Source organism: Chrysemys picta, chromosome 3 (assembly GCF_011386835.1).
Source record: "Chrysemys picta bellii isolate R12L10 chromosome 3, ASM1138683v2, whole genome shotgun sequence".
In the NCBI taxonomy this organism is placed as follows: Eukaryota; Metazoa; Chordata; order Testudines; family Emydidae; genus Chrysemys; species Chrysemys picta.
The window spans coordinates 183,293,912-183,310,241 of NC_088793.1; the positions used below are offsets into that span (position 1 = coordinate 183,293,912).

General features: G+C 42.7%; 1 protein-coding gene across 10 annotated transcripts in view; it reads left to right on the forward strand.

Moving 5' to 3' along the window:
• Nucleotides 1-16,330, forward strand: part of FBXO11 (F-box protein 11) — a 186,846-nt gene that overhangs the window by 71,450 nt on the left and 99,066 nt on the right. For 9 of the 10 annotated variants that reach the window (XM_065590759.1, XM_065590754.1, XM_065590763.1 and 6 more), the window contains 2 exons: nt 5,692-5,819; nt 5,932-6,013. In XM_065590759.1, coding sequence (XP_065446831.1) covers nt 5,692-5,819; nt 5,932-6,013 — 210 coding nt within the window. The remainder of the gene's footprint in view (nt 1-5,691; nt 5,820-5,931; nt 6,014-16,330) is intronic. The other variant, XM_065590764.1, reaches the window with a different exon arrangement.

Genomic DNA, 16,330 nt, shown 5'->3' on the forward strand with positions numbered 1-16,330 from the left:
TTGCAAATGTAATCTCAGCACTGTAACTTGTATTGCCTTTGGTTTGACTATATCTATATTTTTTCACAGCCAGCTGGGGCCGAAAGCAGTTTTTCTTTGTACTTAGCCTGGTCTGCATTGATTCTTGACCTTGAACGCAGATTAACTTTCTCTTTATCTCTGGACCAAGCTGAATTTCAAATTAACCCGTTCCTTTCCTCAATAGACAAATTGCTCCCATTGTGTGTCAGAGGCTTTTTGGTGATTAAAAGCTCCTCTGAGATGTATGATCTTATCTAGATTGAAGGTACCTTCTAGTGGGCATTGTTTAGATGAATTTTCACGCATGTAATGATTCCAATTCTCTAAATACCTGCAGGTTTTAGTACCATAATGTACGTACATGAAATAAGCTGGGGTACCCTTAGTGGGTGAGAGGGAATCCTTAGACTGTCCCCCACGCATTTTCCAATCACACACACAGGGAGGAGGATGCCCTGTCCACGCTAGCGGCACATAAACTAAGGATCTCTCCCTACAGGGTATTCACACAGGAGAGACTAACGAGGATGGCCACGACCCTCCTACACCTCCCTTCAGCAAAGAGTGTCGGCTAGTCTCAGAGAGACGGCACCGCTTACTCTGTTGCATCCAGTGAGATGATCAGACAGTCAGTGGCTGACACGGAGAGGAAAAGGGGAGGGAAGATGGGTTCACACGCTCCTAGACCCAGGTAGCCTCCTCGCTGGACGATGCCAGGCCGAGTTAGCCCACCGTGGGTCGGATCTCCTAAAAGATCCTCTAGTTACCGGGCTTGCGTTAGAGTAGTTCTGGTCACGAGCCAAAAGACTTCGCAGAGGACTCTGGACGTCTTCCGGTAACATTCAATTCACACTGGTGTGTGCGTGTACACACACACACACACACACTCTCTCTCTCTCTCTCTCTCTTATTCCAGGTACTATTCCCAAGTACCTCGATGCATCACTCGAGGCGGTAAAAACCCCTCCTGAGGCGGTAACAATCCCTCAACACTGGTGCATGCCTATGCACCTCGCATATGCATACAGGGGGCAGCAACAATTCCCCTAAGCCGCTCAGCATCTGACCTTGCTGCACAGTCAGTAAGTTCGGATGGCGTGAGCCCAACAGGGACAGACGGCCCCATGGACAGTCCTCCTCCGACACCCCAATAGAGATTTCAAAAGGTCTCCTACCTCTATTGTGGCGCCATGGGGTTCGAAGGGGAACGATCCGTAGCAGCTGCCGACGCCTCTGCGGGCGTTGCCATCCCGGACGAGCCCCCAAATTGTCGGAGAAAAACAGAGTTCTCACTATTTGTTTGGGTACAGCAAGTCAGATGCTTTATTAACTCTCACAACTGCGCAGAGGGAGAGAGCTAAGCAGGTCTCTCAACAGGTAAACAATTAGAGCAAGCATTTATACCTTTTGTTACAGACAATAATAAGCAACAGCTGCATTTTGTTTATACATAGGTCATTCTGATATCTTGTTTTGCTCACTAATGTAGACTCTTAGTCTACATTCCATATTATCTACACAAGGTCGCAGCAACTATTAATCGCACAGCCCTATTGCAGGCTCTTGCCTGTCTTGCAGACTCTGGTCCTGGCCCGACAGGACAAGCCTGAGTGGCCTCCCTCCGAGTGAGGGACTATTACACGGCCCTTAAAAACAGTGATGATGGGACCCAGGGGATTGGGGTCCTTCCCTCCAACCTAGCTCTCCCCTTCACACAGCGCCAGACTCCCTAACAAGGCCCTTTCCCCAAAGACCTACAGTTCTTCCAGGCCTACACAGATCTCTGCTATTCCTCTTACCCCTATCATCTCATTCAACTCTCCTCTTTCTAATTATATTTAGATCTTAAATTGCTCTAATAAAAGTATAGTGTATGTACACATGAATCTTACTTTGCACTTAAGATCTTTTCTTTGAAAGTTTTAACCCAAAAATCCAAGATGTCATTCTTTTGTATATCCTAGCCACCTCTGTTTCTATCATTATGTAATGTAGATTATTTGATCATATAGAAGGTTTTTAAAGTCTTTGATTAACTTTTATGAATTCGCGTTTGGAGATGTATATACATCTTCTAATTCTAGAGAAGTATTCTGAGACATGCTCTCTTCCTCCAGATAATCGTGGTAGAGGATAATAGTTACTTATAAAGAAAGGGAATATGTCCTTGCCTCTGTCTTCGCACTAGACACTTTTTTTAGTGGTGTCATCCTAATATTTAAATTTTGATTTTACTTAAACTTCTGTTTTCTCTTGCAGCAATGACAGCATCTTTTTATCCGAAGTGACTATTACTGTTTTACTTTAAGAACCAGAGTGGGATTATCCATGAAAATCTTCCCTCTCTCTCTAGTTGTAGGAAGATCAAACTGCTGAGTTGGGAGTTTTTTTCCAATTTTTTCTTTGTCTCCTTGATTCTTTTTTCTGTTTCTTATAGTAGTTTGGAAGTACTGCATTAATCAGTGACACATATTCTGCAGCATTACAGCCTCATTGTTTAGAGCAGGGGTGCATCTACACTAATACATTTTGTGGCTGTAATTCACCATTGGTGGTAACAAACTGAGTTCTAGGTTAGAGGAGGCTGGTAAAGCCTAAGTCTCAGAATCCGGCCCTACTGGGATTCACAACCCCCCTGTTTAGCTGCCACCAAACCCTGTAGGCACCTAAAGTCATTTGATGCCTACATTTTTGCAGTAAAAGTTCCCTAGTCACCTATGTTTCTGCCTATGTGCATGCGCACTGCAACCCCACTGCAGGCCCAGAGCAGTGCACAAACTGGGGGAAGATAGGTGTTTCTCCTCCTAACTTGCTTTTGGGTCCTGATCAGGTAAGTGTGCTCAGAGCTTGCCTAACAAATGGGGCCCCTGTAGATGAGCTTACACAAAACAGCCTGAGGGGTTTGAGGAGGACTTCCCTCATAACTTTTAGCTCATTGGTTAGGGTTCTCACCTGTGATGTGGGAGACCCCCAGTTCCATTTCCCCTTCAACTGAGGCAGAGAAGGCATTTAAACAGGGATTTTCCACTTCTCAGGTGAGGGCCCTATCCACTGGGCTATGGGATATTCTGATGTGGGTCTCCCTTAGTCTCTCCTGTTGAAGCTGAATGAGGATAAATAATGAAAGAATCATTGGGCCAAAGAGAGAGCGAGAGAGAGCAAGCATCAGAATGACGCTATAGCCTGGTTAGAGCACTCACCTGGGAGTGGAAAGCCATGATCCAGTCCCCTGCTTCAATAACTTTTAAACATTATTTATCCACGGTGGAATATCTTCAGCAGAAGAGGTTGATGGAACCTCTTTCTCCCCCCCCGCCCCCATCAGAATATCCCAGAGCTCACCTGAGAGGTGGCAGATCCCTGTTTAAATGCCTTCTCCCACTCACATGGAGGAGGGACTGGGGGTCTCCCACATCCTAGGTGAGAACTCTTGTCTATTATGAGGGAGCTCCCCGCACCTCAGCTTCTTGCAAAAACAGCATAGGCTCCTAATGCCAAGAGCGAGTTTGCAGCTGAGAATCCCAGGCAGAGGGAGGTGCCTCCCCTGCAGCCTGGACTCAGGCACGTATCTTTGTGAGAGGGGCAGGGCTTAGCACACACTCCTCACCTTAGACTCTCCCATTGGCTAGTTTAGGTGGGACCTGACTGGTGTGCTGGATTTTGTGATCCCATTTTGACGCACCGTTCGTTTTACAGGAAGCCTGAACGTCTTACTCGGTTTTTGTGAACTGCAGTGATTTTCTAGACACCTAAAAGTTAGGTTTGGCAGCGCTCAACTTCATCATGAATCTAATCATTAGTCTCTTTGCACCTCAGTTCCCCATCTATAAAATTGGGATATTAGCACTGTCTTGCCTCACGGGGGTGTTGTGAAGATAAATACTTTGGAGATTGTGAGGTGCTCATATACTATGGTAATAAGTGCCATATAACTAGCTAAGATGAGTAGTTTAATTATGGCTGTGAAGCTTGCTGGGTTTTTTTTATTTTTTAAATCCTGTTTTCTTATGGAGCTCAGTCCATTTCACATCTCCTCCAGCATCTCTGTGACCTGACAGTTTTTCAGTAAGGCTTGTAGGGTGAGAAGTGATGGTTTACATAATGGATAGAGAAATAATAATGGGGAGAGAACATCCGAAGTATATGGTTTTTTAGAATTTTCTTTCACATTAGTTGCTGCTGTTTGAAGTAGCTTTGCTTACAAAAGTATGCATTATCCTCTCTATATTATGCATATACACCTCTACCTTGATATAACACGATCCGATGTAACACGAATTCGGATATAACGCAGTAAAGCAGTCCTCCGGGGTGGCGGGGCTGCATACTCTGGTGGATCAAAGCAAGTTCAATATAACGCGGTTTCACCTATAATGTGGTAAGATTTTTTGGCTCTCAAGGACAGCGTTGTATCGAGGTAGAGGTGTATTTTATAATTTTTTAATGTTTTTGAAATAATGATATTAAAATCTTGAACTGTGAAGATAGCTTTTGTTTTGTATTATTTTTATTCTTAGATTAAATGCATTGACCACAGACTATTTAGCATATCTTACATTTGAACAAAAAAATTGGGGTTTCCTCAGTAGATCTCTTCCTGCACAACCTCCATCACTCACTTTTATTCCATATTTCAAGTTTAAAATGGTTTAGAATGAGAGAGAACAGATATACAAAGGTGAGTCCAAAAATCTTTCCTCAGTTAAGCAGAAAGTGTGTTTTCTGAGGAGGCCTATGTAAGAGATACAGGTTTCTTTCTTAATTAAGAAAGAAGCATCAAGTTTATACTTTGACTTCCACATGTATTTGTTCTTATATTGTTTAATGTGTGTGGTACAATGTCGTGAATGAATGATTTAATTATTAAAGTATCAAAACAGATTATTCCTTTCTCATTGCATTAAGTGTATTCCTGTCAGAACATTTTCATGAGGTACTAGCATGAAATAAAACAAAAACCGTACAAATGAAATTTATAATACCATTGTTCTTGGTTTTATTAAGGGGTTGGAGGGAGCACACGCTTATTACTATCATCTTCTTTGTGTCTTTAGCCAAATAAATGAAAAACAAAGCAACTTTTTTTCCCTCTTTAGATAATACTATGCTAGTTTTTCACCTCTGTAGTAAAGACCTAGCACATTGAGATGCACCATCCCTGAAATGCTTAGGGAAACCAGCCTTAAATTTTGTGGTACATATGATGACAAAGTAGATGCCTTCTTGATAGCTTATGGTTAACTTACAACTTTTGTATCTTTCACTGTAAAGGTAGTGGTATGCAGAAGTAAAAAGCACTGAAACTTAAAAGTTGACTCTTCATTAGCACAGTGAATAATTTATTTAATAAAGTTAAAGTAAGCCCTAGTATAAAGGACGTCATAGAATTTGTAGCATAAATATTGTGTAAATACAAAGAAAGAAATGGGTTAATGTGTAGAAAACAATTGAAAATAAAAATATAGAGAGCATACATGAAGATGAACTTGTGTATGCACTTCCAGCAAGTGGATTATTGTGGCATCTTTCTGGCTGCATGTGCTTAGAAAAGCAAGTCGTTGATGCTTCTTTTGCACCAGGAAAATACCAAAACTTCCTGCACGCTTTTTTAATGAGTTTGTGGAAGCTGTATAATTCAAATTACTGAATTTCCTTTTGACCTTTTGATAGATGATGATGTACCTGCAGATATGGTTGCAGAAGAATCGGGTCCTGGTGCACAAAATAGTCCATACCAACTTCGCAGAAAAACTCTTCTACCTAAAAGAACAGCTTGCCCTACAAAGAGCAGTATGGAGGTAATATTTTTTTTTTTATAAAGTATATTTTGTTTTCAGGAATAGGTGGCTAACACGAACACTTTTGCAAGTGCCATAATGTCTTAATTAATTCTTATTTATATGGTTAAAGGGTGCCTCCACTTCAGCAACCGAGAACTTTGGTCATCGAGCTAAACGTGCTAGAGTATCTGGAAAATGCCAGGATTTATCAGGTAATATTTTTTGGGGAGGGGGAAGATTGGAGAAAAAACGTTTTGACTACAGCAGGGGTTCTCAAATTTCATTGTACTGCGACCCCCTTTGGACAACAAAAATTACTACACTATCCCAGGAGTGGGGGGCCAAAGACTGAGCCCCACTGCTGCAGGCGGGGGGGTCTGGAGTCAAAGCCCAAGGACTTCAGCCCCAGGCAGGGGGCCTGTAACCTGAGCCCTGCCACCCAGGGCTGAAGCCCTCGGGCTTCGGCCATGGGCGGTGGGGCTTGGGCTTTGACCCCAGGCCTCACCAAGTCTAACAGCAGCCCTGGTGACCTCAATAAAACAGGATCACAACCCACTTTGGGGTCCCAACCCATACTTTGAGAACCGCTGGACTACAGCGTACAGTGTTCAAAAGAGATTTTTTCCCCCTCAGATAGATAAATAAAAGAAAATGAAGTGAGAGGAAAAACCAAGTTTCTGATTATTTGAACTTGAATTTTGGAAGCTTATAGGTGTTCAGATCCGGCTTTTAAAGGTATAAAGGCACACTGATTAAAAGGTATGTCTGCACTAGAAAACGTTGCTGCCTGAGAACAGGTGCCTTTGGCGAGGGCTGGGCTTTACTGGTGGTGTTACCTAGTGGTTAGGTCATTGGGTCCCAGTTCTCCTCAATTACTGGCATCCCTCGCCAGCCATCACTCCAACGCTGTGGTGGTTCATCTTCCACTAGGTAGCAATTTGGCCTTCTGGCCACATCGCCATCTTCCCCCTTCCGGACAAAAAAATCCAATAAAACATATAGAGTTCAATAACCCCACAACAGAAAGGATCTTCAGCTCACCTCCAGACCTCTATGGATTGGTACACCCTTGACTTGAGACTTACAATGTCTCTAACCTCTCCTTTCCTCCAAGTTTATGCCCCCTCCCCAAAAAGGGCAGTTGTTAGGGTAGCCTGGACCTCCATCTCCACCAGGCTCTAACCAAAGTCCTATGAGAGGCAGTGATAGCAAACACCCTGGAGTGCTTCGGGGCTGCCTTCCTGTGCCACATCTTAATACTTGCTTCCTCACAAGGCCTTAAAATCCTTCACTTAAAATCCAACAGAAAATAACAAAAACAACTGAATCTTCAGCACACCTGGGCTCAGCTGGTAGGCGCCGCCTTTACAGCTTAGCCCCAGCTTCAAACTGGCCTAAATTCTGCGTTTCACTCCCAGTGCCTGATGCCATTGCACTCTCTGTCTACCTAGGGTTTCAGGCAGGTTGCAGTCTTTGATCGGCCTCCATCTCCAGTCAGGCTTCCCTCAGCCAAAGAGAGAAGTTTCCAGCTACCTCTCTCCTGAGTCTTTTCTCTGGCCCCTTCTCTGAAGGCGGGGGTAGCTGCCATTGTAGGCCTGTTCCTTGCGGCCAGGACCTCTGCTGTACCCTTATTCAGGAGCCCCCAATATAAGTCTCTCCTCCTTTACTGTCATGCCCTGTCTCCTGAACCCCTGAGATGCCTAGCTCCCTTTTAAGCCCCTCCTCCAGCTGGAGCAGGCTTCACAGGTACAGCAGAACCGAATCACCTGAGCCCAGAACTGCTCCTTAACCCCTTCTGTCCTAGGGTTGGGTTATACACCGCATCACAGTGACAAATATGGCTCTCCATACTCCTCACTCAATTGATGTTAAATGGTGGTTCTGCTGGTCTGGAACAGGGTCAAGAATTCAACACCTTTTGTAAGAAACAGAATTTTGACAAAGACAGGAGAAGAATCAACTGCCAAGTGGATTTCCTTTCTCGCAGCTGGAGCCATATCCTTCCACACACCCACCATGGCCTCTCTCCCCATCTTTCACGGCTTCTCCAGATACTGGATTCTGTAACATCATTCTCTTTTAGTGGATCTTTCCTGCACTTCAGTGTGACCATATGCCCTGCTTTTCACGCCGTTGGATCCTCCCATCATGTGTCAGCCCTTTGTGGTGCTCATTTTGCATTAAGAATTGGAGGGCTGCTGTTTCTCCTTTGTGGGCAGTGCCTCAAAACAGAGGAACACAACAATGCTTGTGTATCTCTCTTACCCCATCCATTTCCACACTCCCATGCATGTAGTCTGTCATCTGTGTCCCTCTTCATTCTTTCTCAGCATCTTCCCTTTCCTATTACTCTTAACACCATCTTCTTACCTACTTGCTATCTCTCATTAAATTCCCCTTCTCCTGTTTTGTCAGCAAGATCTGACCATTTTATCTCTGATTCCTTCCACTTCTTATCAAAACTTGGTTCTTTTTCACTGACTCAGCATCTGTTGCTTTTCTTCCCTATGGTTCTCTTTATCCTCACTCTCCAAATCTGAAGGTCATGGAGTTGGCTCTAGGCTGCTCCTCCACCCATTCTGTAACTTCTAGCTCATTTTTTAAATTTTATTTTATTTTTATTTTTTTTGGAAGGCCACTCTATTTGGTTCGTCTCTCTGAGTAAGTTTTACCTGCCGACCCCCAGTTCTGATGTTGATGAGTATTTTTTTTATTATTATTATTATTATTATTTTATTATTTATTAATAATTAATAATAATTAATAAATCTTTAAACCTCCATCTTTTACCCTTGAGGTTGTCTAGAATAACTTCCACAACTACCAGTGTGGTTCTACTTCTGCAGTTTCTTTTGTTAACTTTATTTGATCTCTAACGTTGTGCCAATTCTGCTACTCTCCTTTGACTTGGTTTTTGTGTCTGTCTCTGTATGTCACTGTCTCACCAACTCTTATTTATTCTTCAACCTTGTTTGCTCTTCCACACAGCTTTTGTGATATTCATTACACCAACCTTTCTGACCTCTGTACTGCTCCTAGACAGCTCCTTGTTCCATGCTGTAAGCTTTACTTCTTGTTATATTTTTTTTCTACTGATTTTCTCTTTTGTACTCTACACCATATCTATCCCTTTAATCACCAAGTTTGATTCTCTCCCCCATTCTTTTACCACTGCTGTCACAGTGCTTTGCATCTTTGGAAAAAGAATTCAGATTATGCAGATAGCTCCAGCATGGAATTGCTTCACAGATACTCACTGTAAGAATTGCAAACCATGGTTTATGGCCCTCAGATGTTTCATAGCCGTATTCTTAGTAGACAAGTACACGCCAGCTACAGATCAGACTTTCCTAACTGTGGCTAAAAAGGCCTGTCCCTGAACCCACTCAGTCTGCCAGCCCAGATGCTCTCATTCTCTTCCTTGTTCAATTTTTTGTTCCATATTCTAATTTTGTAATGGGGTGTGTCAAGGCTGCTTCCCCACTCTGAACTTTAGGGTACAAATGTGGGGGCCTGCATGAAAACTTCTAAGCTTAACTACCAGCTTAGATCTGGTTCGCTGCCACCATCCCAAAGCTAATTCCCTTCACTGGGTAGCCTTGAGAGACCTTTACCAATTCCCTGGTGAATACAGATCCAAACCCCTTGGATCTTAAAACAAGGAGAAATTAACCATCCCCCTCCTTTCTCCCACCAACTTCTGGTGGATCAAGATCCAACCCCCTTGGATCTTAAAACAAGGAGAAATTAATTAGGTTCTTAAAAAGAAGGCTTTTAATTAAAGAAAAAGGTAAAAATTATCTCTGTAAAATCAGGATGGGAAAATAAGTTTACATGGTAATTAAACTTACAGAGCTCAGAGGACCCCCCTCTAGCCTTAGGTTCAAAGTTACAGCAAACAGAGGTAAACACCATAGTAAAAGGTACATTTACAAGTTGAGAAAACAAAGATAAACTAACACGCCTTGCCTGGCTGTTTACTTACAAGTTGGAAATATGAGAGACTTGTTCAGAAAGATTTGGAGAACCTGGATTGATGTCTGGTCCCTCTCAGTCCCAAGAGCGAACAACTTCCCAAACAAAGAGCACAAACAAAAGCATCCCCACCCCCCCAAGATTTGAAAGTATTTTGTCCCCTTATTGGTCCTTTGGGTTAGAATCATAGAATCATAGAATATCAGAGTTGGAAGGGACCTCAAGAGGTCATCTAGTCCAACCCCCTGCTCAAAGCAGGACCAATTCCCAGCTAAATCATCCCAGCCAGGGCTTTGTCAAGCCGGGCCTTAAAAACCTCCAAGGAAGGAGACTCCACCACCTCCCTAGGTAACGCATTCCAGTGTTTCACCACCCTCCTAGTGAAATAGTTTTTCCTGATATCCAACCTGGACCTCCCCCACCGCAACTTGAGACCATTGCTCCTTGTTCTGTCATCTGCCACCACTGAGAACAGCCGAGCTCCATCCTCTTTGGAACCCCCCTTCAGGTAGTTGAAGGCTGCTATCAAATCCCCCCTCATTCTTCTCTTCTGGAGACTAAACAATCCCAGTTCTCTCAGCCTCTCCTCATAAGTCATGTGCTCCAGACCCCTAATCATTAGGTGTCAGCCAGGTTACTTGAGCTTCTTAACCCTTTACAGGGAAAAGGATTTTGGAGTTTCTGGCCAGGAGGGATTTTATAGTACTGTACACAGGAGAGCTGTTACCCTTCCCTTTATAGTTATGACAGGGTGTGTGTCTCTGTGTGTGTTGTGGGGTTTTATTTTGTTTTAACAGAGTAAAAATAATGGAAGATATTAGTGATGGGGAATAAAGTGTTTCTGAGATGCCATTGTTGAAGACAGTGTGGTGTCACTGAGGACCAATTATCATAGGGAACCAAGAGATGGAGTGAGGCCTCAGGACCACTGGTGCAAATGGTGGTGTGGGTGAAGAGCACAGGGGACCTTGAGAATGTATCTCAGAAGATAATCACTGTCATTACATGGATTTTCCAAATAGAGAGACAGCAAAAATATAGCACTGATTGATTATAGTGTCTTCAACATTAATGGCAACCACATACAGTATCTGAAAAAAACACATAGCCTAGGAACTGGTTCTTAATTTTAACATCTATCCCAGGCTTGTTACTCATGTGTAAAACGAGTTTACCATTTCAAAATTTTAACATCTATCTCTGTACAGTATCTAATTGTATGTCAGTCTTTTTTTGACAATTTGAGTTAGTTTTCTAATCTCTGTAACCCTCTCATTTAGTTGTCTTTATCTGGACAACACTATTTCCACTCTGTGAAAGAAAATATATTATTAACATATGAAAACCTTGATGAAAAATGTAATGTTCATATTAACATTACAAATGAATGTCCTAATTGCTTTACTAAAATAAAAATTCAATGTATATGAAACACCCACATAAAATAATTCAGTTTACAAAATGACAGTCTTGTATAGTGCTTCTTTGAAATACTCAAATGGCATTTAATTTCCAAATAAAAATAGAAAGATTTCCTTTCATATATTCTAAATATTTACTTACTTAACCTGGAACAATCTGCAGGAAGATACACACCATTTCTACCATGATCCTTTGCTCTCTTCTGTCACCTGCTCCTCCTTGTCACCTTAAATCCGCTGCTTAAGTCATCTGACTTCCACTTCTCTCCTTGCTTGCCATGTCACCTTTTTCATCTTCTACTTTAACTGTAAATGTTTGTACCTCTCCCATGATGTATCCTCCTACTGCATTTTAACTGCTTTTGGAACATTAGATGACTGCCTTTGATCTTGTGCTTCCTCAGCCAACGTTTCCTGCTCAAAAGGCTCTAGCACTGCTGTAGATGCTAGAATATGCTACAGAGTACTGCATCACATATTATTGGTTACTACTGATCCATTACTTGAATGTATATGTACTCAGATAAACATGCAGACTCAAAAAATAATTTACACAGTAACTTGCCTTTCTTTCTCTTCCAAAACTGTGTTTTCAGCCTCCTATATTTGTTGACTTTTTTATAGTATAGTGATGGGTTTAGAAAATGTTTGTCATATGTCTGCATCTAACCCTCTCCTCCCAATTAATTTTAATAATTTCCAGTTGGGTATATACTGATCTTTTGCTTTCCTCAGTTGTGTAGTCTCCAGCTTTCCCCTACAAAAAGGCTTCCATACAAGACATAGTGCTACACATCAGGATTGAGAGACCATTACAATTTTGAGCTATATGTATGAGGGCTGTAAATTCTTTCAATCCCTCATCCCTCATTTTTGGTTATACTAATTCCTGTCCTCAGTCAACTGTTAAATTAACAATAAATATGAATCACCTCTGTACACATAATACACAAGGAGAGAGAGAGAGAGAAAACTTTAAAACACAGCAAAGACTTTACCATTGGTTAAGTCTTCATGTCTGCTGTGATCCAGTCAATTAGTCATATTAAACATTTTAAGAAAATGTTTACTTTTTAAATATTACAAATCTTACCATTTATTGTGTTAAAACAAAGAGAAGAAGGAGAATGAAGGAGTGGGGATAGCAGAGTGGTTTTCTCCTTCTCCAGTCCCCCACATTTTTCTCCCTCTCCCCCATCCACTAATCTACTGTCCCTTATGGTTATACCAATTACTTGAAAAGCTGTCAATTTTATACATAATAATAAAAATACATACATTCTTTCCTTTGTAAATGAAAGTAAGGATGTGTCAGCAGTGGGCAGGGTGGGGACAGAAGAAGATAGTGAGGAGTTAGTGAACTGGTAGAGAGGTATGAGAGTAGAGAATAGCAATCTCCCCTCCCCCCACAGACAGACAAACAAACTGTGACCATTCTCTCTCTTAGTTGCCATGTTTGTGTGGCTCCATATGACATTTTATATAAATTATTTAATGAGCTGATTTACCTATGTGCAAAAAATTGCATATGACTATAAACTTTTTTGTATGGTCCATACACCCTTCCCTGAGCAGCGGTGAGGGTAGGACATGGAACTGCACAAAAACTTGGCACCTAGGTTGGAGGGTATCTAAGGGTTCGGTGGTAGCAGTGAGGAGTGCTTGTGTGTGATTGGGATTGCTAAACTAAATAGGTGGTTGCTAGGGTGTGTGGGACGCTTGGATTGGTGGGTCCTGGAGAGTGTCTGGGGGTAGTTGGGAAACTGGGTATTATTTTGGCGTCTGGGGTTGTTGGATTGTTGGAGGTAGGATCATGAGTACTGTTTGAGTGGGTGGATGGATGGGGCCTGGGTGTGGGATGCTCTTAGGGTAGGTAGCGTGCTGGTATGTCTGGGAGTGCTAAGGTAGGTGGGTGGATGCTATCTGGTGATGGGGGTGGGGTCTCTTTGGGGTTCTGGCTGGTGGTTTAGGCTTTGGCAGGGAATCGGGGTCTCTGGGAGTATGAGATCTGGCTGGGATGCTGGGAGTCTGGGGTCTGGTTCAGGGGCCGGGTGAGCTGAGGGCTAGTATTGAGCCCCCCTTATCTTCTGTATTCTCCAGTCACCTACCTGCTGCCACCACCTCTCTGCCTATATTGCTGCTGCTCCTTTTCCACTTGAATCCTGCAGGAGCAGCAGCTAAAAGGCAGACAGACATGTGGCCTGTTTGCCTGAATCCAGTTTCCACAGCTGCCTGTAGTGGCCTCTGGTGGAATTGTAGATCCTGCCTGCAGCTCAGCCAGATATGTGACATTTAGGTTGAGCTGTGGGAGTGCAGACTGGGCTTCCTAATACATGAGTGTCACACAAGATCTGTGACAGTTGGTAACCTTGCTCATTGTCAGTGAGGCCTTTCCGGTCTCCATAGCAACTGAAGACAGACTGTATCTTTGGCTCTGAAAATGGGTTTAGGACTGGCTCTCAGGAAGAATTTCCCAAATGTCTCTGCCTCCAGATCTGGACAGATGGCAGATTTCAGGTCTTCCTTTTTAGCAGCTTTTCACAGGATTTCAAAAACAGTGTTAACTAAATATCTCTGTTTCTTCATTGGCTTCTAAGTTTTTCTTAAAACTTTCAGTTGGTTTTCTGAGAAGGTCAGTAACTCCCCTCCCCACATCCAAAATGTCAGACAGATGGCTTGGGTAAGCAGCTCCCCCTGCTCTTAGTTGGTAGGTTCCTGGAGGCAAAGATGAAGCTCCCAGCCAGCACATTGGCATTATCCACAGTGAGGTGTTTGATCAAGCTGTAAGGAAATTCAGGTCTTGGCCAGTGTATAGGCAAAGATCCATGTTGCTATGATTGAACAGGCTGCAGGGAAGCTCTCTTATCTGAGACCGGGTCAAGAAGTAGTAGCATGGAATCAAGGATTAGGTTTCATTTGTTTGCATGTCCCCTGAAAAGGCTGCCTCTCGCCCCTCAAGCATGGGAGTCCCATTTCCACAGTTTGCACACCCAGCCAAGAAAGCTTCAGTGGAGCTCCCTGACTCCATAGTATCCAAGAGGAAAGAAATCCCTACTCCCAGCCACCACCTAGGTGAGGTTCATGCTGAGGTGGTGGAGAGGTCTGCAGTGGTGACCCTACACCATGGAAGCTTTTATACTTTATGGTAGCTAAGGTACTTCAGCACCTCTGGCAGCTCCATAGATATTGGTCACCCATCTATCTTCAGTTGCTCTGGTTCACTTGTTCTCTGTGGTTGGTTCACACTCGGCTAAGAGTAAGAAGTAGAAAGCAGGGAGTTGCACAGTTCAAATCCCCTTCCATTAGGGATGATCCTCTCTCCTCTCCCCACCTCCATGAGTCCCACAGGAGGTTATAAATTGGCTACTCTTTTTTTGGGAGACGTGTTGGGAACACGCATCTCCAGCCTCTGTCCTTATAGTCACCCTGGTAATGCTCCCTTTCTCTCACAGGGATTCCCCTTTCACTCAGGAGTTTGATCCAGGGCACAGCAAAAGAAGATGTTGCTCACTGTGGCCTCTTAAAGAGGCAGCAAATTTTTTAGTCATCCCCTAAAATAGGCTATCCTGTTGGCCTCAGAACTTCTGTTGAAGTCTTAAAAACCTGTGGAAATATTCTCCCCTCAAAGATCCTCTAAAGTTAAGGGGAATTTCTGAAGCTGCTGTTTGGAACGAGATATCTCAGACTTTCAGCTAGGTTTTCTAGAATTAAGCACAAAAGGAGAACTAACTGTACAGGCTCCTGTGTTTATAGAAAAACAAGCAAGCAATGGGAGGAAAAAATAACGTTCTTGCTAATTTGAAGAAGAGATCTGTAATTACTCCTCAACTGCTTCGTGAGGACATGATTAAGCAGGAGTGGGAATTCCCCAACAGACAAACGAAGAAATTTTATTTGCACCCAAAATACTACAAGGACTTCATCACCCTGCCTAAGATTGAACCTGCTTACTAGTCCTTAATAAAGGGCATTGGGGAAGTATCATAGCCAAACAGATTCTGAATGGAAATACTGAAATTTATCATTATGGCATTATCCTCCCAAGACTGCATATCTTTAATAGATGGCCAAGAGGTTTTTCTTGACACTTTGATCAGGAAGAGTTATTGAAGATATCTTAGTTTCTGATACAATAGGAAACTTTTTCAATACTCCCCTTCTTTGGGCTTTTCTACATAGGAAAGTTATACGGTGCAAGATTCAAATATAAGCTAAGGTGTGATTTATTCCACTATGTTTATACTGGTATAATCTCCTTTGTGAACACTCTTACTGCAGTATGAGAAGGCCTCTTGATTTGATTTAGCTTATTTGTTGGGAAGGCATTTAAATAAAATTCCCAAAAGCCATTTGTATGGTGGAATAAGTATGTCCACACAGGGGTTTATATCTGTTTAATTATACTGTTATAACTGGTAGAAGTTTCCTGTGTAGGTAAGCCCTTTGACCCATAACTTCCACATGGGTATTCATAAAGACTCTAAGCATCCTTCCCCTTTCAAAGAAAGAGATATATATGTCTACTCTTGTCCTGATGAGTTCATCAGGACCATTTCACAGTCAGTGCTACGCAGGATGTAGTAGCCAGTGCCATCTGCCTTCAGCTTTAAGTGAATGAGTGGAAGAGCCAGTTTTGTAGTCCTCACAAAATGCCAGCATCTATGGGTTCTGGTTGCCATTCCAGAATATAGTATTTCTGATTTGTCAAGCATTTGAACATTTTTCCCAATTATTAAATGATTGACTCTGCGCCTGAGCTTGTAGTCTCCTGCACAGATACTCTGCACAATTTCTGCTACACATCCAGCCTGCAATTGCAGCAAATTGGTATATAAAGATCCTGGTCTAGAGCCGGGACTTCCATCGCTTGAGAAGTTGCTCTTAAGGATTTAGCAGCAGCTACCTGATCTTGGGTTCAGAGAGGCTGGCCATCAATACAGATACCAGATTCTGTGTAAATGGAGCACATCTGGACTCATGTGACTCATGGGATGTGGCCCAAAGAGGCGGTATCATGGAGAAATATATCCTTTTTGGAGACCCAATCAACTTCCAGATCATTGCATTGTAAGTAGAAAGCCCACTGAGGAACCTACTTGAGTCCAGGTCTAGTTGGAAAACCAAAAATTCTTC